We start from the raw sequence: 27,762 nt of genomic DNA, 5'->3' as shown, positions 1-27,762 counted from the left end.
CTATGTGGGGAAGCAGATCCCGCAGCACTCCATGCAGATCTCCAGGCAGTCGGAGGACTCGCAGCAGGCGTCCATGATGCCGCAGTCCATGTCGTCGCAGGGGCAGTTGCAGTCGTCGCCCATGTCGTCGCCGCCGCCGCAGCAGCAGCAGCAGCAGGCCTCCGACGTGCACGTGCCGCAGGACGCCTGGGCCACCACCATGTTGCACAGCGTCAGGAACTCACAGAACAGACAGGCCAGGATGCAGTGGACGCAGCAGTCTGCCGTGGAGGGACCCCCCATCATCCCCAGAGAGAGAGAGAGGGAGAGAGAGAGAGAGAGAGAGAGAGGGAGAGAGGGAGAGAGAGACATGGAGAGAGAGAGAGACATGGGGAGAGAGAGAGAGAGAGAGAGACATGGAGAGAGTGAGAGAGAAAGGTGGTGGGAGGAACGCAAAAGGGTGGAGAGAAAAAAGAAAAGAAGAAGGAAAAACAAAACAGGAGAGGTAGGATAAATGGAAAAAACTAAGAAAAACAACAGAAAATAGACGGTGAATTGAACGGAACAAAAGCCCATTAAAAGCCCATGAATTTATTAAAAAAAAAGCTACAAAAAAAGCATCTGATTAGAAACCCTGGGACAGAGTTAATCCTGCCTCGGTGTAATCAGGGGCCCTAAGCGGAGCTCAGACAGCAGCCTCTGTGATTCAGTTACAAATCAGACTGGGCCAATTACTCCATTGTTTTATACTTGACACATCATGTACCGTGGAGAAGGGTCCTCACGGTAAACAAGGAAAACTAACATCACTTTTCACAAAAGAAAACAGTCGATGAGAGTGTGTGTGTGCGTGTGTGTGGGTGGGTGTGTGTGTGTGTGTGTGTGTGTGTGTGTGTTCTACTGTAGGTATACTGTAGTACGCTCCCTCAGGTGCATGAGGGAGTGGAGAAGAGGAGGGTGCAGCAGACTCAGCAAGCAGGGGGGGTTACAGCTTAAGGGAATCAGGAGATTCAAAAGGGAATCCCTGAATCCCACTTTTGGTTTGATTAGCAGCTTTTCTGGGTAATTGAAGCATTATCATTCAAAAGCACGGGCTTGATCACGTAAAGCTGATTAGCGAGAGTCCGAGATTGTTCTTCCCTCCGTGGCAAATTGCTGTTTCTCTCTCTGGGCTGATTAACATTTCACCTCCTCCCAGACCTCTTTGCGTGGGCTGACGAGGCCTGGCAAAACCAATCACACCTGGCTTTAAATTATTTGAAATCATCATCGTCAAATGCTTTTATCGGTGCTTGGTTCCAGTTTGCCTCCTTGGCACAGCGAAAACCACAGCGAGAGGCCAGGAAGTGCAAAACCCCAAAACCCATCTGGCACGACGGGGCAGACTCGGGCGATGGGTTAGAAATATTTTCAAAAACTGTATTTTGGACCCATGTCTGCGACGAATCACTGGACGTGAGCTACACACAGAGACCCTTCCACACACCCCTATGCACCTGATGATGTTAGTGATGTCATAAACCGTTGTCGATCCATGCATGGATAGTCTGGAGGGTCATATTAAAAAGAACATGCAAAGCACAGCACAGGTAAAGCACATCCGTACATACATAAACGCACTTCAAACAGGCACATGCAAGCAAGCACCTCGTAAGCAAAGGGAAGAAACACTGAGAAGAGATGAAAACTCTTGTATGTGTGTACCACGGTGTGTCACACACCCCCTGCGTCTACGGTGGGTTATTCTGAAGCACACCGCACCGGGGGAGATCCATCTATCTGCATCTCACCCCTGGAGCTAGGACGCCGACTTCATACCCTTCTTCTACCCGCACGGAGAGAGCCTGCGCTGCTTAGGGGAGTGTTGAGACATGATATGGATGCAGAAAAATACCATTACAAACATGCCGCATTAGCATAACTTTCATCAGCCCATCTGGAGCTGTCAGCCGGGGCCGTTTCTGATTGGGAATGGACGCAGGAATGGGGAGAGGAGGAGAGGATGGCATGGGCTTCAGACCGCTGGATTCCTCATGTTTGATTAATCAAAAGAAGGAGTTTTTTTTCTTTTTCTCTTTACACACACACACACACACACACACACACACAGGCCGCAGAGCTGACCAGCAGCGGTGTGTGATACGCACACGCTCGCTCGCTCTCACTCACTCACTCACTCACTCACTCACTCACTCACTCACACACTCACACACTCACACACTCACACACTCACACACTCTCACACTCTCACACTCTCACACACTCTCACACACACACACACACACACACACACACACAAACGCACGCACACGCTGTTGTCGCTTATTGACGTACAATTCACACACATGACTGCATCTAGTATATGAACACTCTCTGCTTCTTCTTGTGTATTAAAAACCGAGGGGCACACTCAACTCGACAACAAGTTGAAACGAGTTGCACTTCAAGAGCCAATGCTACATGTACGGCACGCAACCTCAAAGTTAGGCTTAATGGTACCCCAAACTTTGAAGGACCCCCACGAGATAATCATCTATCAGAGAGCACAGTACAGCTGTGAATGTGATATAAATACTGTACATAGCATTAATTATCAGTCCGGCATCTTAGCTATTCACTTGGATGTATAATTCATCGCCAGCGATTAGTCAGAATCTTAAGGAGCGAGGAGAAGAAGGAGGAGGAGGGGGAGGGGGGAGATGGGTCATGTACACAAGAGAGGCTATCTCGACTATCTCCCAAAAAAAGAGAGAAAATAGGGGAGAAAACTGACACCACCTCGGCGGGAGAAGCAGAGCCTCATGTTTAATGTCAGCCAGCGGTGGACGACTCCCAGATTCCGGCGCGCCAAAAACAGCGCGAGGGGCCTCAGAGGAAATAGTCTGAGACATCTGGAAAACTCCAAAGGGCTAACATCAAAAAGAGGAGCAATGTGACCCAAAACAAGCTGGAATGGGCACTGAGCAGAGAAGTGCTAGGGAGGGGAGGGGGGGGGGAGCTGTGTGTGTGAAAAACATTCAAATGAAGAGAGACAGTTGGGTGGAGGAGGGCCAGGATGCAGAGGCTGGCTGCCTCCGAGACTGGACAGGGAAGGGGAGAGAGAGAGAGAGAGAGAGGGAGAGAAGGAGATAGGATGAGAGGAGGCACAGGGAGAGAGAGAACAGGAGAGAGAGGGGGGGGGGGGCACATTCCAGGTACGGTAGTACATGGGGAGAGAGAGAACATGAGAGAGATAAAAGGGGGATGCGCAGGGAGAGAGAGCAAGAAAATACTGTAGAGAGGAGGTGCACCCCATGCCATAAAGACACACTCCACACACACACACACACACACACACACACACACACGCATGAAGTTCGTGCAAAGAGAAGGCATTAAATAGCATTCACAACCATAGCCCTAATAGTCCTAAATGGTCCTCGGGGGGGGGGGGGGGAAACGGTAATTGATTACACAACAAAACAAAAAAATACGCCCTCACCAAAGGCCCTCACCGCCCCCCCCCCCTCGGAAAACAAAAGGCAAGCTGGGTTCTTAAATGCCTCCTCAGAAACGTAAGTGTTATCACAGATCCGTTTCCGTGCCAAAGACGCTCGGTGCCAAGAATGTGGCGCATGGAGCCCAGCGCTGCAACTGCTTCCAATCCCCTGAGCTGGGTTTCCTCCACCAGAGCTTTTATTCTTCTGCTCCGTTGTGTTCAGAGAGAGAGAGAGAGAGAGAGAGAGGGGAGGCTGTTTAGGAGCTAATTTCACAGGCAAACAGATTATGTTAATCCGTGTAAACATTCAAAACACAACAGCTTGGCTGTTTTCCGCAGGGAAATAAATACTTGAGGAGGAGTGAAACGTATTGATTCGCACAACACAACAGTCGACAAATAAACCCCGGCGCTAAAGCCGGCGTAATGAGCGGGGTGAGCGTGTCTTTGAGGCAGTGTTTTGTTGCTGTTTTTGTGTTTGTTTCTTTTCTCTCGTTATTAATTAAGACGCCTGTAGGAAGAGAAAAAAACATGACGCCTGTTAGAACGTTCCGGATCAGACCTTTATTCACAGCAGCGACGTGGGACCCGGCGCTTGTGAAGACGGGGAGGCTCGATCTGTTGCCGTATTTCCGATGCGCCTCCGTTCTCAACCTTTTCCCTTTTTGTGTGTCGATGGCTGCCGTGTCTGACCCTATTGGACGTATTTCACGGCGTCGCCATGTCTTATTATTTTTACACCTTTTCGCCAGAGTAAAAGAGGAAGCAGAAGACAAAGCAGAGGCCCAGAGGAACAAGGGGTGAGAGAGAGAGAGAGAGAGAGAGAGAGAGAGAGAGAGAGAGAGAGACAGAAACAGAGAGAGAAACAGAGACAGAGAGAGAGACAGAGAGAGAAGCAGAGAGACAGAGAGAGAGGAACAGAGAGAGAAACAGACAGACAGAGAGAGAGAGAGAGAAACAGAGAGAGAGAGAGAGAGAGGGAGAGAGTAAGCAGGAAGAAGCAGGCAGGCAGGCAGCAGAGTGCTGATATGAGAGAATAGCCGTGTGATACACAAGACACAGGGAGCCACTGTTAATGAGAGACATTGTGGGAGGAGAGGGGGAGAGAGAGAGGGGAGAGGGTGAGAAAGGAGAACAAGGAGAGAGGGGAAGAGGACAAATGGCGAGAAAGCGGAGACAGAGAGAGAAATAGAGAGGAGAGGCTAAAGGGGGGGGGGGGGGGGGGGCCATGCAGAGGTAGTTGACACTTAGCAGCGCCCAGGGTTCCTCCCTCAGCCTTGTTAGAGGGTCACACCTAGCTGGCCAATGGTAATACACCACCGCTAACCTCTTCATTACCGCACTCACCACGGCCTCGCACCTGACAACCTGACGGCTCCCCGGCGATAAAGAGACCCGGCTTTGTTGTTGAGGAAAAATACAGGCCCAGGATAGGAGCAGGCTGAGATTGTGGGGTTGGGTGTGGAGGGGCTCATTAAAAGGGTGAGAGTAGGTAGAGGATGATATCTTGGTGTTTTTCCTGACTTTCCATTTTGTGTCGCTGTACAAAAGCCATTTTTCTTTAAAAAAAAAAAAAGAAAGAAAAAAAAGAGAGAGAGAAAGACCTGCGCTCAGCATTGACAAAGTGTTAGAGAAGAAAGCAGCCAGGAGGGTGAGTGTACGTTCTTTGTGTGATATAGTGCATACCCACTGTGTGTGTGTGTGTGTGTGTGTGTGTACGGGTATGTGTGTGTGTGTGTGTGTGTCTTACCCTCTGGTAACGTCCCGGGCTTGTGTGATCCGGTGGAGCTCCCTTTGCTCCTCCTGCTGCTGTCGCTGTTGACCGAGAGGCTGGAGCGCAGCTTCCTCTCTATCTTCTGGGAGACGGGCGACGGCTGCTTCCTGTGGAGCTGCTCCTGCCCCCCCCCCTGCTGCTGCTGCGTCTCCGCCCCGGCCTCAGCCGCAGCTCTGGCGGCCGCCGCCGCCGCACACGAGCAGGCGTGCGTGTGCGCGAGGCCGCCCCGGTGGATTCCATTGCCGTTACTCAGCCCGAGCGCACCGGTCGCGCTGCGGAGGCCATTTTGACTCCTGGCAGCCTCTCCTCCTCCTCCTCCTCCTCCTCCTCCTCCGCCCTCGTTGGTCTCTCCCTGGGCCGAAGCGGTTGGCTGGGGCAGCGGCTGAGGTTGAGCTGGAACAAGGAGGAGGAGGAGGAAGAGGAGAGATGTTATTTTTAAAACAAACGTCACGGCTCTCTAATTGAAAAGTATGAGAGGGACTTTTTTTACGATTCACGCAGTTGACGTTCGGTTGAGAACACGGCATTCGCTCATCCCCTCTCACTTTTATAGTTAAGACTCTTGGTGTGAGGAGCATGTTTGATGTGTTTACGGTGCAGGCAGACTCCTAATGCTCGGCACGGCTTCATAAAACTCCAATCTATGATGTCTGTGTCACTGACAACTATTTTCATACATATCAGAAGAAGTACGCGAACAAATCCGGAGGCCTTCTCAAATAACAGAGCTAAGTATAAGAGGAGGACAGACAGACAGTCTCAGTGATCACAGTCATCTCTCAATCAGGTGAACAGAATTCACCTGGAGCAGCGCTCAGGTGAGTTAAAAGAGAGAGGAAGAGGGGGAGAGAGAAAGAGGGGGGGAGGGGGGAGGGGGGAGATGGAGGAGATGGATCTTGCCTTTACCACAGTGCTGCTTTCTCTTTTCACAAAGTTCACAGTCTTTCTGTGTGTGTCAGTGAGTGTGTGTGTGTGTGTGTGTGTGTGTGTGTGTGCATGCACTGTACAGTGTCTGCATGTGTGTGTGAGTGTGTGTGTGAGTGTGTGTGCATGTGTGCGTGAACCGTACAGTGTCTGCTTGCGTGTGTGTGTGTACCTTCACGTACAGTGTCTGAGCGTGCGTGCCGTGCATGTACTGTACAGTGTGTGTGTGTGTGTGTGTGTGTGTGTGTGACAGCCAACACGAGTCAATGCGGCGACCCATCTGATATAAAGGAAGCGAGAGGAGCGGTGCATGGTGGCATTTTCAGGGGAAGTCACTCCTGCAGAATCAGCTCTACAGGGAACTGCAGCATTACCTTCTATCTGCATCAGAGAGGCAGCGACGTGACTTATTGAGCTCCATTGAATTATTCATCTCTTCCCTTCTCCTTTTTCGGGGTCTGTATGTTCCGGATGTCACCATTCTCTTTTTTCTTTTTTTTCTTTTTTTACAAACTCTGCATTATGCCATGGCTGGCGTACAAGTGTGTGTCAGCCCATGTGACACGAATCACAGACCAAAAAACTTTGTGCGATGATACACTCGAAAGTGTTGATTTGTTCGAGAGTAGCGTGACTGGTATAGGAACTGAACTTCTCACAAGCGGGAAGTCAAAAAAAAAAAAAAAAAAACTCAAACTGTCTAGACCAGTTGTGGCTGCTTTCTCGCATTTTTTTCCCTCTATCTGCTCACCAACAATCGCAATTATTGTTAACAAGAGAGAGGGGAGAATGAATCTAGCGTAGCCCGGCCTGTTTTTAACCACACACACCATCCTGGGAGACCTCTGACAGGAATGTAGATGTAAAACAACGCAATTAAAAACAGACACAGTGGCTTTGTCTCTTTATCCACGGGCCCGCAACGCCACGTAGCTTCTATAAACAAATATAGACTTGAGGGATCAAGATACCGATGCAATTTGAATTAGACAATTGGGTATATAAAAAGCAAAAAAAAAAAAAAAGATAATTTATTATGCATTGATTTAAGTCCAGGTTGATGGAAATTTCCAATGGAAGCTTTCAGATGGCGCTGGCTGGTAAACTAAGGATTGCTAACAAGAGGGATGCAGTACATTCGACATTTTCAGACATAACCTACTTAACATAATAAGCTCTTTATACAACATATAAAAGTATTGTATGTGATACGTGTAACGTGATTACACCGCAGCACAACAGTGTTCTCGTACAGTACACACAGAAACCAATAAGCCTACGGCATGCAAAGATACCGCACGTAATCTCGCCCTGGTGCCCCGTTTCTCAATGAAGGATTCAAAACGCACTCTGCCGCACGCGGTATAAAGTACACAGCGCAAACGTTCCAGGATCCGCCCGCCACTGAAGTACTGAGTACAAATATGTACTACATCATACCAAAACTCCCTGTCTAAAAAAGATGATACTATCGCCTATGTAGTAAATGACCCATGGCAGCTTAGTGTAATAAACCCCAGCCAGTCTATTCCACTTAGAGGTCAGGGGGAGCCATCCGCCAAACGACCAGGCCCAGACTTGTCGGTCTGAGAGCGTAATTACCTCTCTCCCCTTTTGAGAGAGAAAGTCAAGCTTCCAATTGAATAAAGTCGAAATAGTCATTAGGAAACCACCATGTTAAAACCCCACCGGCGCACACATAAGCAGCGGTTCGGGTTTCCGGACCCACTAGAAAGCCTTCAGCAGCGGGTGGAGGAGCGAGTCTGTCAAGCGACACGACGCTGGAGGAACAGGTTGCTGGCCGGGCTGGCTGGGCAGCGGGTTTATTTTTATCCTTTCGCTAGGGCTGGGGCGACGGAGACAGAGACGGATGAACGGATGAACAGAGTCATATTCATAATAGGCTTCTTCATTGATCACGGTAATGATGATCCTGTCATAGGAGAGGCACGGTGAGGCACCACCCGAATATGCTAAACTAAAATAAGGAAGGCAGCCGGAAGACTGTGCTGTAGAAGAACAGATAGACACAGACAGACAGACAGACAGACACACACACAGACACACAGACAGACAGACACACACACACACACACACACACACACACACACTACAGTACAGTAAAGCAGCTCCTGTTTGTTCTGATGAACCAGCAGCAGTGTAGAACAGTGAAACATCAACCCGGTTGACAACCTTCCACCCTGTAGATGTGGTTTACTACAAGGCAACACGCAGCGCCGCTCTCCTGCCTACCTACGCCCAGGAAACATACCCCACATCAAATAGGAAACAACTCCCCACAAGTTTTAAATAATCATAAGTGATTAAACTTGGAAGAGGAGTTGTGCGGTTTACCTCCAAAACCCGTGTAGTACAGCAGGCGGGCGGCGAGGTATCCTGATACGAACACATCCTGACAGGCTGCATTAGAACAGCGTGTTTTAGTTACTTCACGTAAAAAAAGGAGGGGAAAAAAAAAAAAAAAAAACTTCAAATTGGACTTCTAACCGGCCTATTTCTAACACATCAACAACTGTTGAGAGTGTACATTTGTAGTTGAATAATACATGGTACTCCTCTACACGGGCTGTCAAACACATCACAGGGGAGAGTGTGTGGGGTGAGTGGTTCTTGACTGTCTAAGCAGCCTCCCAATTTGGTCCCCCCTAGTAGCTGACAGCATCAAATATCCTGGGAGCATTTTTAAAAGGCCAGTGTTTGATGGATTCATGAAGAACACACAAATATAATTGCCATTTGTCACCGAGTCTTCAGCGGATACCCCACACAGGGACCGCCAGGCGCCTAGTGTGTCTGGAGAGCGCCGAGCGCCGAGCTGTGCGGGATCGCTCTGTATGTAAAACTGTGCATAAACACCTACCGTCTTTCCTTTTTTTTTTTTTTTACTTTCGTCACAAGAAAATAGGTCCTATAGGAAAGAACTCAAAATTGCACTCCAAAGACACTGAGGGGGTATATAAATATATATATATAACAGCCACACCAGACAGGGCCTACGAGGAATATGTATGAACGTCAACTTGAACAGAGCTGTATAAACAAGGGTTCTAAAATAGCCGGGTAACCGAAAATATAACAAAGAGGTCAAAGAGTGCAGCCTGCAACGTTCTCATTTGCACACGACTAGGCTGAGAGTCATAGGTAAAGGCAGGGTAGCGGAGAGAGACAGCCACAACTAGAGCTGTGTGTTTAAGGGGTTTAGTCCCCTAATATTAAATGCCTGAGAGAGAGAGAGAGAGAGAGAGAGTGAGAGAGACAGAGAAAGAGAGAGAGAGAGAGAGAGAGAGTGAGAGAGACAGAGAAAGAGAGAGAGAGAGAGAGAAAGAAAGGGGGGGGGGGGGGGTGTTTGCTGAGACCTATTAGAATTCCCATCACCAGGAGTCCACAGTTATTCAAATGTGACATCATGTCAACCAGCTAAACAGACCAATCGTCTTGTAGTCGACTCCTAATGGTCGTCATTACACGCTGCTAGTTAGGGAAACGTAGTGAACGTAGTGAGTGAAAGAAAACAGACATTTAATTTAAAAATAAATAAAAATAATAATAACCTGTCATTTCAAGTCACACACTGTACACAGTGACATACACACACAGTACCAATATTAGCCCTGCCGTCCATGCTAAATATGCTAATTCCCCCCCCTAACCTGTTTGTTTATCTTTGTGCCTCAAATTATAAACACGGCTCTTTTTTCACTACCTGCCTGATTGAAATGCTAATTTGGAAATGTGCAATGACCTAGCGGTGGCGGCGCCGTAGCAGCGCCGGAGCCCTCATCCCCTAAACAGCCCCGGGTGGCGTCTCTCCTCCTCACAAACACGGGCTGGAACGCGCCCCTGCCGCTCAATCCAAAGGGATATATTTTCTCATTAGAAATTATATATCTCCCATGCCCATATTTATAGAAGCAAAAACCAAGGGGAATTATACTGCAGAGAGGAGGAGAAGAAGAAAGAGGAAAAAAAGCACAATGAATGTTATTACAAAAGGCTCTGATTGAAATTTCCCTTTCAAAGCTCATTTACCGGTTGACCTTCTGACTATGGGACAAGGACTTTCTTTAGTGTGGAGGAGGACAGGTTTTCAACAGACATGTGCGGTGTCCTTTTTTATTCATATATCACAACAAACCCTGGCTGTGATAATCTATAAGGCACTGGATTTGACATGGCATGCACAAAGAGTGAATTAAATGATCCCTTTGCACAGGAAATACAGTTAATGCATGTCTATTTTAGGATATCATAATTACATTGTTACTACATACTGTATGGATAAGGAACAACAAACCATGTAAATTGTCACCATGTTTTTTGTGTTGTTGAAAGAATCAAACTTCTACAAATAAAAACCAGCGATCATAGTGAGTAGAATTGTGAATGTTTATGTATAGGCCACAGACATTCACCTCACACAGCAGAGCAAACACCTAGCCTAGCCTAACAGAATAGTGACTGTCATAGACTGGTATATCTGACACTGGGGTGGTCGTGGTGGTAGCCTAATATCATGTCATTCACTAGGACAAACACAGCTTTCAACTGATCATGGACACGTAGTCCGGTCTATGTAGCTCAGACTGGCAGTGATGGGGCTATCTGGCTCTGTTGAGGGAACTAAATTAGCTCCTGTGATAAGAGACTCCTATCAGCAGGGATTCAGGGAATGACATGCTAGGTGACAGAACTGTTTTAACTCTATTAGCTCACCTCTTACTGTATAGCATCTCATTTCAGGGTGTGTGTGTGATGTGTGTGTGCGCGCGCACGCCTTATTTGCCGCTCCCTCCTCCCTCTTGTTGCCGCGGTGATGATGAAGAGAGGAGTCAGTATTGCTCAGCTGTTTTTTGGTGGTTGAGACACTTTTAATTCTGTTTGACAATCACTCAAATTTAGGTCTTCTAATGTGACGTGCTACTACAGACACTTGAGAACATCTCTCTCTCTCTCTCCCCCTCTCTCTCCCTCTCTCTCTCCCCCTCTCTCTCCCTCTCTCTCTCCCTCCCTCCCTCTCCCCCTCTCTCTCCCTCCCTCTCCCCCTCTCTCTCCCTCCCTCTCCCCCTCTCTCTCCCTCCCTCTCCCCCTCCCTCCCTCCCTCCCTCTCTCCCTCTCTCCCTCCCTCTCCCCCTCTCTCTCTCCCCCCCCTCTCTCTCTCTCTCTCTCTCTCCCTCTCCCCCTCTCTCTCTGTCTCCCCCTCCCCCTCCCTCTCCCTCTCTCTCTCTCCCTCTCCCTCTCCCTCTCCCCCCCCTCTCCCTTCCAAGGGAAAACGGGGCGTCGGGATTTACTCATTTCAAATTTGGTAATTTCACTTGCTGATTGAGTGGGGGGGGGAAAGAAAAATAACCCCTTCGGACCTTGTTCTGCTTAATTACATTCTACAGTGGCGAAGGCAACTTGAAAGACAAGAGCTTGATTTCACGACCTGAACCTTTTCAGGGTCTCCGGCGGGAAGGCGGAGGGCTATCATCAATTATGCTTCGATTTCAAAACCGAACATTTTGCTAGATTAATATGTCTGACTGCTATCTAAATCATTAAAACAGCCAGATGAGATGCCATTTTCCCTTAAATGAATCACGTTGAGGAAAAAATCCTTCACATTGTGCGAGAGCAGCCCCCCCAAAAGCCTTCGGCATTTGAAGCCTCTTCTTCTGGTTACCCCGTCTGTTGTGTGGAATGTGCACCGTGCTAATTTGAGAGGTACTAATGTCATATAACACCAGACATCAAGGACAAGTGACAGTTTTATAACCTGAGCAGTTTGAATGACACTGAACGCCATCCGTTTCACTCTCCCTATCTCGGTCCCTCTCCCTCTCTCACCTCAGATAAAGCCTCATGCAGAGAGATCTGTCTGCAGAGATTCTATCAGCGCCCTCCATTTCCCAAATCTGTTTCCATCCGAGAAAGAGAAAGAATGCAGTAAAATGTATAACTGTCTTTTCACTACTTTTTTCTGCGAGTTTGAAAGCACACATCTTGCACAGATTTAGTCTTCACACAGCGAGCTACCACATTTTTCTAGAAAGATCAATTATGACGTGACTCAGAGAAGCTGGCCTGAGGGAGCTGGTGCCAGAACTCTCTCTCAGAGTGCTCCACCCTCTCTGACGACGCCTCAACAACAAAAAACGCAGCAACAGGGAACGAGAGGGGAGGGGGGGGGGGGGCGGGAGGAAGTTTTGGGGAGTATTTTTGGTTTCAGTTACATCGATGACTCACAGATTCCACCAATTTCAAAATCTCATGCTGAAGTCGAAGTTCCACACAGGAAACACTCGCTTGTTTCAAATGCTGCTCAACGGTCCCGCGTGAGGCGTCAGCCCGCTCCGTGCAGGACGCGGCGCCACGAGGGGACCGGATGCACAGCGCCATTTTTAAAAATATGTATACTGTATATATGTTACGGTACATGTGGGAAAACTAGGGTTAGGGTTAGGTGCTAGGGTGCTTCGGTTAGGGTTAGGGTTAAGGTTAGGGTTAGGGTTAGACATGCCAGCATTTACCAAGTCACCCTAGCACCTAACCCTAACCCTAGTTTTCCCACATGTACCGTAACATATTCATGACATGTTGAATCATTTTTTGGGTAAATCAACACTGTACTAAACAAAAACAAAAAAAACAATGAAAAAAAAAAAAGATAGGAAGATAGAATAAGAAACTGTCTAAAGTCAAAGTGCCGTTCGTTCCATAACAGCCAGAGTTAGACGTTAGTCCTGGTAGATCTATGAGGTCTGGACCTGGATAGAGCCAGTCTATGAAAACACCTCCCAGACAAGGATCCTTTATTTGCTCAGTATCAATCTCAGCATTACCCCCCGTCTAATGGGACAGCTGTGGGTCACTGGGCTCGGGTCCCGGGCCTGCCAATCAGCCAATCAGAGGTCTTAAGCTGTGGAATCAGGCAGAGGGGGGGGGGGGGGGGGGGGGGGTGGACTAGAGGTGCTAGTCTGCCTCTTGAGTGGGTTTTTAACGGGAGACGGCCGTATCGATTTTCGACTCTGCCAGAGGAGGGGAGAGGAGAGCACTGGCGTCTGTGGTGGGGCTGTGTCTGAATGGAGCCAGTGGGCCCCCCCCCCCCCCGAGTCTTCACAACACCCCCCCGCCCCCACCCCGACCCTCCCTCCCCCAAATCCCCCCCCCCCCACCCCCGTCACCCCCCAGTGATCAGAGCCCCTGACAGAATGACCTACCAGAGAGGCGCTGAACCTGCAAACATGAAGGGGCAAAGGGAGGATGCGGCGGGGGGGTGGAGGAGGGGGGGCAACATCACCAGAGATCTCAGTAATAGAAAAGGGTTTTAACCTTAATGTTGAAGCCAAAACCCTGTTAGAGACCAGGTAATCCCCCCTGCACCGCTCTCATTTGAAGTGGGTGTATTTTCTTCTCCATTTTTCTTTTTCTTTTTTTCCCCTTCTCCTTTTTGATCAACTCTCTCTCTCTATCTCTCTCATCTCACGAGGCAGCATCTCTGTGTTGTGTTGTGTTGTGTTGTGTTGTGGGTTGGGTGGGGAGGCAACAGGGTACCTCTCTGTGTTGTGTTGTGTTGTGGAGCGCTTTGACCTGCAATGTTTGCAGGTAAAAAAGTGCTATACAAATAAAAAGTTATTATTATTATTGTGGGTTGGGTGGGGAGGCAAAAGGGAATATCTCTGTGGGGTGTTGTGTTGTGTTGTGGAGTGTTGTGTTGTGTTGTGTTGTGTTGTGGAGTGTTGTGTTGTGTTGTGTTGTGGAGTGTTGTGTTGTGTTGTGTTGTGTTGTGGGGTTGGGTGGGGAGGCAGCAGGGTACATGGGAGCTGCAGTAGGGCATTAATGCTACGGGAATGAGTCTTTGTAGAGGTGGGGATACTGATCACAGAATCACAACACTTGCTCCTGACCAAGGTAGGTATTCTAAGGGTTAGAACATCTAGGTTAGAATAGGTTAGAACAGACCTGGGCATTGTACGGCCCGCGGGCCAAATACGTCCCGCCAGATGATTCTGACCGCCCGCGAAAGATTACATGATAATTAGAAAATACTTTTTTATTTATTTTATTTTATTTATTATTATATATTATATTTTCTAATTATCTCATGGGTGGACTAAAACCACATTGCTTTTATTTTGAAGCCCATTTATTCTCACAGTGCACGCAATCGTGCATGTGAAATGCGTGTGATTGACAACCTGTCTTCCTTCCGTGTCACCCCTGAACTGTCTACCTTCCGTGTCACCCCTGAACTGTCGACCTTCCTTGTCACCCCTGAAAAATGCGAAAATGTCGGCTTATGCCAAAAAGAGGAAAGTGGATGCCGAACGCAGAACTTTCAAACAAATATGGACTACTAATTTTTATATTAGTATAAAACGCGCGACTTCAAGCTTACGGAGGAGCTGGCAGCAATCCGGCCAATGAAAGGAACCACAACGGGGAGTGATGTGTTCACCGAGGTCAACGCATGCATGGACAAACTGGGACTCGAATGGGACAGACTGGCAGGTGTCACTACGGATGGATGTCCGAATTTGACAAGGAAAAATGTTGGGCTTTTGAAAAGAATGCAAGATAAAGTGAGTGAACTCAACGCAGAGCAGAAATTGGTGTTTATACATTGTATTATTCATCAGCAAGCGTTGTGCAAGTCAGTGCTAAAACTTAGCCATGTGGTTGATGTTGTTACTACAACAGTTAATTTCATCAGAGCGCGAGCATTAAATCACAGGCAGTTTGTTTCACTATTGGAGGAGCAAGAGAGCGAACATGGTGATGTCAGGTACCGGACAGCTGTCAGATGGCTCAGCCTGGGCAAAGTGCTAAAAAGGTTTTGGGTTCTGAAATCAGAGATAAAGGAGTTTTGTGAGATGAAAGGCAAAACCATCCCAGAGCTGTCTGATAAGGACTGGATGGCAGATGTATCATTTGCTGTTGATGTGACTGCAATGATGAATGAACTGAACACACAACTGCAGGGCAAGGGCCTTTTTGTTAATGAAATGCATAGCCATGTGAAAGCCTTCATGACAAAGTTGCAATTCATTTCAAGGCAACTAGGCAGCAACAATCTCGAACACATGAAAACCCTGAAAGAAGTCAAACCATCAGCTGATCACCGGCACAGGTACTCATCCATGTTAGGAGCACTGCATGATGAATTTTCAAGGCGTTTTCAAGATTTCAAAAAGGTTGAGGATGAAATGCAGCTGTTTTCCTCTCCCTTTACCTGCAGTGTTGAAATTCTATTTGAATAAATGATATTTTTGAAAGCTTACCTCACCTTTTAATTGCCAAATAATAACATACACTCTTACCAGCGGTCAAAACAATGCAATTTACTGCTTTTTATATAGAAATAAAATGTATATTATGCATAATTGAGTTCGGAATTTTGGCCCGGCCCTCCAAAATATTTTCAGTTGCTCATTTGGCCCCCTGGGAAAAATAATTGCCCACCCCTGGGTTAGAATCTAACCTATTGTAGGTATTCTAACCTAGTGTAGGTGTTCTAACCTATTGTAGGTGTTCTAACCTACAGTAGTGTAGGTATTCTAACCTATTGTAGGTGTTCTAACCTATTGTAGGTATTCTAACCTATTGTAGGTGTTCTAACCTAGTGTAGGTGTTCTAACCTATTGTAGGTATTCTAACCTATTGTAGGTGTTCTAACCTATTGTAGGTGTTCTAACCTGTAGATGTTCTAACCTATTGTAGGTGTTCTAACCTATTGTAGGTATTCTAACCTATTGTAGGTGTTCTAACCTAGTGTAGGTGTTCTAACCTATTGTAGGTATTCTAACCTATTGTAGGTGTTCTAACCTATTCAGTGTTTCCTCTATATGCATTTATTGGTGGCGGGCCGCCACGAATGAATTTCCTCCGCCACAAATTGATTCAGTCCACAAAAAAATAAAAAAAAATAAAAATCCACCTCTGAACATTTTTGCTGATTAAAATATATCTGATCCTAGATCAGCGCTATAATGGATGTTGACTATAAGTGCACCTAAATCCACGCCCATCTCTCTCTAACCGCTGATCCAAAATCAGATTAATGACATTAAACATTCAGTTGACGACGTGACACAAGGGCTACACCTGATTGGTCTAAATGTGAACCGGCATGAGAACCGTGCAGACTCAACCATCCCTGCTGAAAAACTGGCGCAAATTGAAGAACTCGTGTAAGTTGGAAACACTGGGAAACTTTCGCCAAGTTGGACATACTTTTCCTGTTGTGTTTGAGACGGAGCCAAGACTGCTCGTTTGGAAGGACATTGGATCCGTGAGTAACGTAAACCTTCAGAGCTTATGGATGGAAACCGGTATCACAAGTTTATATTCTGTATATTTTTTATTTTTTTTTGCCATCCTACCTCTAGTTTTGGTTGAAATTAGGTCGTTGTTTTGAGCGCGCGTGCGCGTTTCATGCGCATGCGCGTTTCATGCGCGTGCACGCGGGGAAAAAAATCTCTCCGCCACTAATGTTCAAATTCCTGGAGTAAACACTGCCTATTGTAGGTGTTCTAACCTATTGTAGGTATTCTAACCTATTGTAGGTGTTCTAACCTAGTGTAGGTGTTCTAACCTATTGTAGGTATTCTAACCTATTGTAGGTGTTCTAACCTAGTGTAGGTGTTCTAACCTATTGTAGGTATTCTAACCTAGTGTAGGTGTTCTAACCTATTGTAGGTATTCTAACCTATTGTAGGTGTTCTAACCTAGTGTAGGTATTCTAACCTATTGTAGGTATTCTAACCTATTGTAGGTGTTCTAACCTATTGTAGGTGTTCTAACCTAGTGTAGGTGTTCTAACCTAGTGTAGGTGTTCTAACCTATTGTAGGTATTCTAACCTATTGTAGGTGTTCTAACCTGTAGGTGTTCTAACCTGTAGGTGTTCTAACCTGTAGGTGTTCTAACCTGTAGGTGTTCTAACCTAGTGTAGGTGTTCTAACCTAGTGTAGGTGTTCTAACCTAGTGTAGGTGTTCTAACCTAGTGTAGGTATTCTAACCTATTGTAGGTGTTCTAACCTATTGTAGGTGTTCTAACCTATTGTAGGTGTTCTAACCTATTGTAGGTGTTCTAACCTATTGTAGGTGTTCTAACCTATTGTAGGTGTTCTAACCTAGTGTAGGTATTCTAACCTATTGTAGGTGTTCTAACCTAGTGTAGGTATTCTAACCTATTGTAGGTGTTCTAACCTAGTGTAGGTGTTCTAACCTAGTGTAGGTGTTCTAACCTATTGTAGGTGTTCTAACCTAGTGTAGGTGTTCTAACCTAGTGTAGGTATTCTAACCTAGTGTAGGTGTTCTAACCTATTGTAGGTGTTCTATCCTAGTGTAGGTGTTCTAACCTAGTGTAGGTGTTCTAACCTATTGTAGGTGTTCTAACCTAGTGTAGGTGTTCTAACCTAGTGTAGGTATTCTAATCTAGTGTAGGTGTTCTAACCTAGTGTAGGTGTTCTAACCTAGTGTAGGTGTTCTAACCTAGTGTAGGTATTCTAACCTAGTGTGGGTGTTCTAACCTATTGTAGGTGTTCTAACCTATTGTAGGTGTTCTAACCTAGTGTAGGTGTTCTAACCTATTGTAGGTGTTCTAACCTAGTGTAGGTGTTCTAACCTAGTGTAGGTGTTCTAACCTAATGTAACCAGAGATGTTCCAGTTTCACGGTCCTTATTCCATGTGCATAACAACAACTACATTCCAATGTAAACACAAGACAGGTTAGAGAGGCCGGCTAGCAATCAGAAGGTCGCTGGTTCGATCCCTGAGGTTCGAGGAGGGAGCTGCATGTGCCCTTGAGCAAGGCACTTAACCCCTAATTGCTCTGGGCTTACTATGGCTGACCCTGTGCCTAGAGCAAAAAATACCAAATTCCAACAATTAACTGAAGTTGCATGGCAATAAACAATTATTAGTAAAACAGTGACTAATGTACTATGTAAAATATGTTTATACAATGCAGGTTATTAATTAAAGGAATGGCTTAATGCTAAATGTTACAAACATGTTACAAAATCTTCCCCTGTTTCTCCCTTCCACAGACAGTCAACATCCTTGCATGTCTGAATCACATCCACACATCTGAAGTACTTGCGAGAGTGTTCAATACATAAACGAAGGTGTGAATGTCTAATCATTTCACTGAAGTATTTTGAATCTCTTAAAAGAAAAAAGAAAAAAAGCCCACTGTGAATACTGTAGGCTTCAACACTTTTGAAAAATGCTAATTAGAGGTCTTAGAACGCTTGAAATATGTCTGCGCCAAGACAACGAGGAAATAATTACAACGGGAGGTAGCATTACAATGGCCGTGTTAATCAACCTCTGCGCTAGCATTTCACCCCATTTATACCGGTTTTTGATTCCATGACCCACTGGTAAGTAATCACTTGAAAATGACTCCTTGGTTTGTTAATGGGCTCTTGCTTCACAGACACATTATTTCAGTCGGTCAGGGGATTGCCATAAAGATTTCGATCTTGTGTAACAACAATCATGCTGTTTCTTTCAGGGCAAAACATTAGCATCGAAAGAGAAGAGGGAGAAAAAAAAATCGACGACTAAAATGCTGAAGTGGAGAGACTTTGGTGACTCATTGACTCGTGGTAGCATATTGATTTAGGTAGACGTTTTCGACACCCTGTGTAGACAAACTATTGACACAACACATTTGGCCCTTACTTTGTATTAGTCAAATTCTAATTCACATATCCTCAAAACTATTCATATAAAACAATTAGGATAGCATAACACTATACCATATAATTGTCCATATAATCTTGGTACACAAGGTGTAATATTAAGGCATTATTTAGTTTGAAGAGACCTCTTGTGTGATCCATCAAGCAACAATTCGTCTACCGTAGGTAGTGTCATACATTTCGCCTCCAGAAAGGTCATTCTCGCACCTTGGTACTGTAATAACCTTGAAGGGTCGCCTTCAGTAAAAAAGCCCAATCAGGGATTCACACAAAGGGACCAGCCTAATGTCTTTCCATTCAGAAGCCAAAGCCATGTTATTTGACCTAACTTCAGATTTTCTCCCAACGCTAGATTAAAAAAAAAAAAAGGAAAAAGAATGAAAAATCAGTTCTTCAGCAGTGGCAGTTTCTTCTTTATCCAACTAGACTACTTGAGAAAAAAAATGTGACAATCTGGTGAATAACGCGACGATTAAACACCTAAACCTGGCGTTGGGTCATGGGCAATTTATTTAAGGCAAGGCAGGGCCTGCTGTAGAGCCCAGAGCTGCAGAGCCCAGAGCCCTGTTAGCAGGGAGATACCAGCTGTCTAACCAGATAGGTCTCAGAGGAATGTCCCACCCCCTCTCCAGAGAACACTCCCCCAGGGTCACGCAGGACCACAGAATGGAGCCCAGACTAACTACTATGGAGACCACTCCATTTGGAGGGTGCTGCTGACGTGACACAGGGAGAACAATAAGGGCCTCATCACTGTTGGTGTTAAAGACCAGAAACATTACATTACATTACATTTCTTTCAGATGCAGCACAGATGCAGCACAGATGCAGCACTTACAGTCCCACTTTATACTGTACAGGGGCGGCTGTGGCTCAGGCGGGAGTCTGTGTTTAATGATCGCAAAGTCGGCGGTTCGATCCCTGGCTCCTCCTGTCCATGTGCCGAGGTGTCCTTGGGCAAGACACTGAACCCCAAATTGCTCCCAATGAGCGGGTCGGCGCCTTGCATGGTCGGTTGCCGCCATTGGTGTGTGAATGTGTGTGTGAATGACAGTTGTAAAGCACTTTGGAATAAGGAGCTATATAAGTGCAGTCCATTTACCATTTGTAAGGTATGGTAAGGTGCTCTTGCGCCCAGGTAATAACACCATATTTACTCTTGTAAAAGGCATTACATTAACATGTTGTTGTTGTTACATATCGATTTAGTTCATGCTTTATCCTTATATAGTAAAAGGAGCGGCGTGGCTTATTACTTCCAAGTGGAGAACGGACAGTCAGATATTGAGAAACACCTTTTAGGCTACTCGTTTGGGCTGACAGAAACCACTGACTCAAATCCAGCAGAAATCACATGGATGCAAAAACAGTTAGGGAGAGAAAACCGTGTGGATAAACTGGCATAATGTGGCCAGTTAGATGATTTCCTATTGATTTTCTATTTCTCTGCTGCAGGTGAAGACTTCAATTACCGCCGCACGCAATCTGATTGGTGGAAATTCTCCACGAATCAAAAGCACTGCTCAACACTCTAGCCTGCGCCTCGTGACAGGCTGTATGGCTCAGTAAAACGCTGCATCTGAGTCCGTGTTACAATGTCGTATCGCTATTCATTTTGCCCAAACAACAGTACAAGAGTGTACATTTTTGTGGAACACTTGTGGAAGCTCAGATCATTTCACACGCCTGGTTTGTATCGTTATTTGAAGTGACTCCAACATCCTCTTGTAACTTTCTCAAAGCAGAGGAGTGCCGTCTCCTTCACTTTCAAATTCCCCAACCACGCTGCCTGTAGGGGATGACATCAATTACAGCTTAAAACTGTTGTCACCCAGGCTCATGCTGCAAGATGAAAGGGAGGCTTCTCTCTCGCCAGGAGTGCAGCAATACACAGTACACCTGCCAGACTAGAGACCTCCCTCCCTCCCTCCCTCTCTCCCTCTCTCCCTCTCTCTCTCTCTCTCCCTCCCTCTCTCCCTGCTCGCTTTACACCAAATCTTTTGCATCCAAAATCCCTTCTCTAAGCAGCTTGAGTAAACAGGCATGTCATTAGCTTGAACTCAAGACTAAAAAGGCAGGAAAAGGCGCCCTGGAAAAGTTAACAACCTAGAAACAAAGAGCTGTTGTTGTGTCAGACACACACACACACACACACACACACACACACACACACACACAAAACAGAATCATATTACAAACTACGTGTACACACGGATGGAAGCAATCAGTTGCTATTAGGCCTTGCTTGACACAGCACTCTCCTTATGGGCAGCAGCGGCAACACAACACACACACACACACACACACACACACACACACAGGAGGTTTCTAGCAGGGGAGACAGTTGTGTGTGTGTCACCACTGCACCTTCCTGGTGTCGGAATAGTCTAGAAGGTCTATTGGTTACACAACGTTACACCTTCAGTGTTTCCCCTACCATTGCCTTGGGGGGGCGGGCCGCCCTCCCAACGGAACCCCCCGCCCCCCCAAGAAAGAGGAATTATTACGGACGTAGACACCAAACATCTGACAAGCAGGCTAAAATATCCACGTTTTTTAAACGCACCCAACCCGAATCTGGCGAGTGGCAAGCCCATAGGCTCGTTGTTAACGTTAGTCCGCCGTAGTCTCGCATAGCCAGACCTATCTCAACACTTCGCGCTGTGCCAGCGCTGGAGAATAATACAAGATTTTGCGCTAGTGTGCGCGCGAGACGCGAGAGTTTTTGCCGGCTGTGATGTCTGCAGATTGAAAGTAAGCAAGTTCAAACGTTAGCAAATATAATTGCTGAGTGTTCTGACAGAGAAAGTTGGTTAAAATTGACTAGAAAGTGTCTGACTTTAGTTCCATAGTGTAAATAGTGTCAAAGAACTAGCAAGCTAGCTAGCTCAGAGGTGATGAGATGAGCTAGTCTCCTTGCATACTTGCCAGCTAAAGAGCTAACTGGAGGCACTTTATTATTTTACTTAAAGTAGATATACTATCTTTCTTATTCTGCTAGAGTTGGGCTTCATGGTAATACCATAATGGCATATTTACAGTACATGGACAGTGGATTGAAGCATTGGAAATGTCTGTTTTTTATAGTTGGACATACGATTTGTTTTCAGGTGAGAGAGTAAAGTCAAAATGACATTATCTGACTGCATTGCCCACAGCAATCCAATATTCAATTATAATTATGTTATGAATTGATATGGATCAATTTATGCCTCTTATTAGATTATAAATACTCTGGCTGTTTTGTTTACCTTTTGGTAGACAGCAAAAGGGAGAGAGGAGGGTAGGGAGGGAGAGAAGGAGAGAGAGCAGGATGGTGTCGGCACACCAGAGAGAGAGAGAGAGCAAGAACCAGGTGAGAAAGTGGACAGGTAGTCAAGACCACATAAGTAAGTAGCCTTGAGAACCGATGGTTCTGGAGCCTAATGGCCCATAGGGCAGGAGCCTATCTCCTGTTTCCGTAGCGTGAGGCGGCTTAATGTACAAGTACACCCCTGGACATGACGCTGGTATGAGGCAGGGTCTTACCCCCTGGGGGGGGGGGGGGGGGGGGGGGTCCATGCCACGGTCCATGCCACCCCCCCAAGGCAGCAAACCTAGGGGAAACACTGAACTTGTATTAATGACATCTGCTGTTGCCAAGGGGATAAAGCGGTGTGATTTCATAGTCAAATATTTCCTGTCATATAGGCTAATATTTCCTTTGCAGGTGAAATGTTGAATAGTAACAGGCACAGATTGAGGTAACAGGGCCCCTCTAAATGACGAGGGATGAGTGGCAGTTATGAGCGGAGCATTCCGGATAGAACAGGACAGGTTGTTTCTATTACTCCGCAGAGCGTTGGTTACAATGGAGCAGTGGAAATAGGGTGTGACGACTACTTTCCACTCAAGAAAACAAATGGTGAGTGAGAGCCATTCCAATCAAAAGGTTGTTTTGCCCTATTATTCCCTCTGAAGGCAGATATCTGCAAGGCTAAGGATTCCCATTGCTTTTGATTGTGTTTGTCTCTGAAACCGCACTATCATGTAGGTTTGAGGGCATGTATGAGGAGAAACCATACATAGATGGTCGACTACGATACCAGTCTCCTCACTGCAGTGCTCACTTGCCCTTTCGTGAGAGTAAAAAAGGCCAGCTAAGCCAGTCACATTTTCTCATTATATAGGCTACCATTTCTATACCATACCATACCATACCATACCCTAAAACTGATAACAGTACTGTGTCTAAAAGCAACGCAAATACACGCTCTGTAAGGCATAGAAAAGCTTCATGTCAAAGTTGCGGCTAAACTGCAATCAGGCAATCACGCGTAGACAGTCAAGGCCAAAAACCACGACAGGATTTCCTCACTTAGAGTACAGAGGGCTGACGGTTGGAAAGGAGAGGACCGGAGGGGGAGCCCAGCCAAACATCGGTCATTACCGCAGAGCAGAGACAGAGCAGAGCGCACGCATGGTACATTTCAGCCTGTGAGAAGGACCGATGCGATCCGACAGACTTAAATGCTATCTGCAAGAAAGTGCGAGGGCGATATTGTACTTGGACCAGCCTTCATAGGGCATACGTAACTACCTTATCTCAACCGTGTCATAACAGATTGTCTCGACGGATGATGCCTGTTCGTGACAGAACAGGGCCGCATCCAAAACAAAGTTAGGTAAGCTCGTTGGCTAAGCTCCAGGCGCGAGGCTTGCGAGTTAGTTCATGTTCATGTGCGGTTACCCTGTGTGTTTAAATCGCTACCACAGTTTATGTATCTCGGAGAGAGGTGAAAGCTACCTATTGTGTACTAAGATCACCTTAAATCCATTGGAAGCTGTAGACAGAAGATTATCTCAGTGCTACCAAGCTTTAGGAAAATCCACCCCCCCCACCCCCCTCTGCTGTTACTGTTTGTTGTGTTGTGGACCCCAGGAGGAGCAGCAGTTGCTAAAGTAACGACGTGGCGAACAAAAGCGACAGGTAACAACGGCGGGAAAGAAAACAAACTGATAATCGTAGGATTTCCTGACGCCTCCCACCACCCCCACAGGGGTTTTTCCCCATTACAGTAACAGTAACACTTACTTCTTACGGGGTCACAATAGGTAGGGTTCTCCCCAGTCACGTGACCTTGTCCTTCAGGGGAGTGGTAGTCTCCGGGGGTTGATGTTCGAGAAGCGACAAGCGTAGTTTGCGTCGAATCATTGTCACAGGCATCTGCAATCACAACAAGACAGCATGAGCATATGGACTGTTCTGGTTCCAAAACAGAGAGAGGGGGGGGGAGAGAGAGAGAGAGAATGAGAGAGAGAGAGAGAGAGAGAGAGAGAGAGAGAGAGAGAGAGAGAGAGAGAGCTGTCTTGTATAACAACGTTTATGAATTAACTCAGTGCTTAACTGGTTGAAATTGAAGTGCGTTCATGTCCTCCCTCAAAACCAGATGTCAACTTTGAACACAAGGTCGACCTCAGTGGCCTTCTGTAGCGGGGACAGTGCAAAAGGACAACCCAGGGCAGCAGCTTCTTTTTGCCAGATAAAACAACCCTCCTCTCTGGGTTGCACAACAGTTTGGGGAGGTTCAGGTAAAAGCTGCGAGCCAGATTTCTGGATCTCATTTTCTCTCTAACTCTCTGCTCCCGGGTGTACTCTACCTGCCAAGAGTTTTACAAGCGTAAAAGACAGGCATTCATCTCAATGGGAAAAAGTATGCTCTGATAGCCGTGGAAATGGACAGAAAGACCATCTCATCCCTCTCTCTCTCTCTCTCTCTCTCTCTCTCTCTCTCTCTCTCTCTCTCTCTCTCTCTCTCTCTCTCTCTCTCTCTCTCTCTCTGACTGACTGAAAGTATTTCGGTTGTGAATGTGACCTCTTGTCAGGGGCGCACTCGACGGCCCTTGAAAACGCCGCTCTGTTTGGTAAATAAAACATCCGTGATCTACAATGGCGGGGGTATTCATTATATAAATAGGAGCTGTTCGTATCGTATCTCCTCCAGATACTGTTTCTGTATCTTTCGGGTTTCGTTTCACTATGACAGTATGACGCGGTCATGTTTTGGCTGTAACCATGTGTACAGGCCCTGCCTGTCATGTGGCTAAATCCGAGAGAAAAAAAGAGGAAGAAGAAGAAGAAGAATGAGTCAGCGAAAACATAACAAATGTATTTGCTTCAGCTGGTTGTAGGGCCCTACAGGGGTTTGACGCATTTGTTGCAGTGCTTCTGTGTTGTGTCTGTCTGTTGTGTAAGCAATGATAGCTGGGGGAGTGGAACGGATAACACACAGTTGACTTCAGATAGATACGCCACAACGCCACAATCTCGGCCCGGGGCTGATGTATGACCAATCTTTAGTCCCGGTGTGACTCCGGAGATCGATCGATGCACACTTACAGTAGCTAGCTACCAGGAATGTGTGCGTGTGTGTGTGTGTGTGTGTGTGTGCGTGCGTGCGTGTGTGTGTGTGTGCGTGCGTGTGTGAGGGGGGGTTGGGGTGGAGGGGAGTGTGTGTGTGTGTGTGTGTGTGTGTTTGATGCATCGCAGTATTTAGTGATCACAGTTCGAAATAAATTGGTCTATTCTCAGAACATATACAGTCCCCTGAGAGGAGGGAAATCCAGTCTTAACTGAGAAGGCTTTGAAGGTCCAGCGGAAAAAAATCCATTTGCCACCAGTGTCTGTGATTGCTTACTTTGTCCCACTTTGCTATTTTTGACAGTGCTGTAATGATGCTCGGTATAAATAGCATGCTTAACGGTTCACTGGCCTGTTTGAAAAAAAAAATGGGGCCAAGCTTATTTTACATGTGATAATCTTACTAGAAAGTTAATTAAAAACTATAATTGGCTGTGGTTCCTGCTAATAGTCACCAAGGCGTTCCTTCAAGCTTTATTGGGAAATAATGAAAACATTATCATGCCTAATGCTGGGGCGCAGATACTGATGTCTCGTCTCTGGCGAAACCACATGAATATAATTCGGGGGACTGAATTCGCCTTGTTGTTATTATTGTTTTCCGGATATCACTGATAGATTTTGACATGGAAGAAAGACAAGATTAGAATCAATTCAGTGAGTCATTTTCAAGCATTTCAATTGTTTTAACGCATTACTTAGCCAACAAAGAAATGTGGTTACCGAAAGGGAAATGTCTAAAGCTGTCTCTAATGTGTTTGCACTATACATTAGTGGACAACATAGACTCTACAGTGTATACAGTGGGTCTACAGTATTATATACAGTGCATCATGGTGTTCAAACTCTACACCACTGTAAACCAGTGGAAAATGTATACTGACTGAAACAAGTAGCCTACAGTTTATGCAATGTAGTATGCAATGCCCCCCAAAAACAGGCATTTATTCCACATGAGTTGTGGTCACTCACGGGGGGGGCAGGGGGGTCGACCGCCCCTCCTGGTGCCCCCACGGTTGAAAAACGTCTGTCTTAAGTGCCCTTTTGAGTGTCAAAAATGCCCTTTTGAGTGGCGAAAATGAGAGGACGTGCCCTATTGGTGCCCCTCCAATAGTCTAAACTTGACCATGTGCCCCCACAGTTGAAAAACGTCGCACTAAAGTGCCCTTTTGTGTGGCAAAATTAGAGGATGTGCCCTATTGGCTGCCCTTCCAATGGTCTAAACTTGACCATGTGCACTGATGGGGTCCCATGTTGTGCAGTAGATGCCCTTTTTTTCTTTTCGCCCCCCCTGCCCTTCAAACAGCCTGAGTCCACCACTGGTTGTGGTTGTTCTGTTAGGACAGTTAGTGTCTTGTCTTACCGTGTGAGTTGGACAGCAGAGGACGTGTCTCCTGCTGAAGGTCCTTCCCCCCCTGGCCCCCAGGCCCTTCCGGAGGCAGCAGGACGGTCCCCGTGGACATGAGACTGTCTGTCCTCTCGGTGAGACACGCACGCGCTTAGAAAAACAACCACCCTGTCTGTCCTCACCCCTCAACACTGTGGAAAAAAAATCAAAGTCCTAGGATGACTACCGACATTGTTGTGATACGCTTGTTACTAAAAGTTTACTAACAGTTGTTTTACTAAACAGTCAGCAAAGTAAAGATGTTGCTGGTTCTTCTCCAGAGAGAGAGTGACGTCAGCTTGCAATGTGTCGTTAAAAGTTAGTGGAATTTTCCCCTCTCTCTCTCTCCCTTGTACATAAACCCTAGGAAAACCCTAAAAAGCATGCAACTTACTCGTTTACATAACATACACATGGTTGTTATCGAATACAGTACTAGAGACTTTTATAAACACGCATCATATTGTTGATAAATAAGTACCTTTCAAACATGACAACTCCCTCTGCCCAACTTTCAACTGTGCCTTATTCCCATCACTTCTTTTGAGGCGCGTTCCCGTTTTTGGAAAATCCCGCTCTGGTTCACAAAATGACAATATGCCAAAAAAAAAAGTTATCAATAAATCCCCCCCAACACGCCCTGTTTCTGCACTTTATCCAGCTGTTGACGCGCGCGGGGGAAAGTAACAATATTCCTTCCAGAATGTTCCTCCGACGTTCTTCTGAGTTCGCTGAAGAAAGTTTTGTCTAAAACATTTTCATCATATCCGGATTCCGACTCGCACACTCGCCTTGCTGCCAGCTGTAGGAATTAGACCGTGTGTGTGTGTGTGTGTGTGTGTGTGTGTGTGTGTGTGTGTGTGTGTGTGTGTGTGTGTGTGTGTGTGTGTATGCGTGTGTGTGTATGTGTGCGTGTGTGTTATTGTGGAGTTTGGAAAGAAGCAAACAAGCTCACTCCACATCAACATCTGACTATTGAGGACTCGAAATAATAAATTATTAACACAAAGTTCATGCAAGGGTAGTGTTTGCTTTCATGTTTGGGTTAATGGGTTTGCCATGAGAATGTGTCATTCACAGTGCATTTGATTTCCAACATACAAAATAT

The 27,762-nt window shown here is 46.3% G+C and overlaps 1 protein-coding gene across 1 annotated transcript; it reads right to left on the bottom strand.

Annotated features, from left to right (window-relative positions):
• mdfic (MyoD family inhibitor domain containing) lies at positions 1 to 26,765 on the bottom strand (the record flags this gene model as incomplete). The annotated part of the gene is made up of 4 exons (XM_080538240.1): positions 26,631 to 26,765; positions 23,942 to 24,073; positions 5,208 to 5,624; positions 1 to 260 (listed from the first exon to the last, which is right to left on the bottom strand). Exons 1-4 carry the CDS (start codon positions 26,728 to 26,730, stop codon positions 1 to 3), a joined length of 909 nt encoding a protein of 302 aa, XP_080394366.1. The 5' UTR covers positions 26,731 to 26,765.
• Positions 26,766 to 27,762: the final 997 nt, after the last annotated feature.

Source organism: Nansenia antarctica (genome assembly GCF_963989245.1).
Source record: "Nansenia antarctica genome assembly, chromosome: 8".
NCBI lineage: Eukaryota > Metazoa > Chordata > Actinopteri > Argentiniformes > Microstomatidae > Nansenia > Nansenia antarctica.
This window is presented reverse-complemented; position numbering and strand designations above follow the sequence as displayed.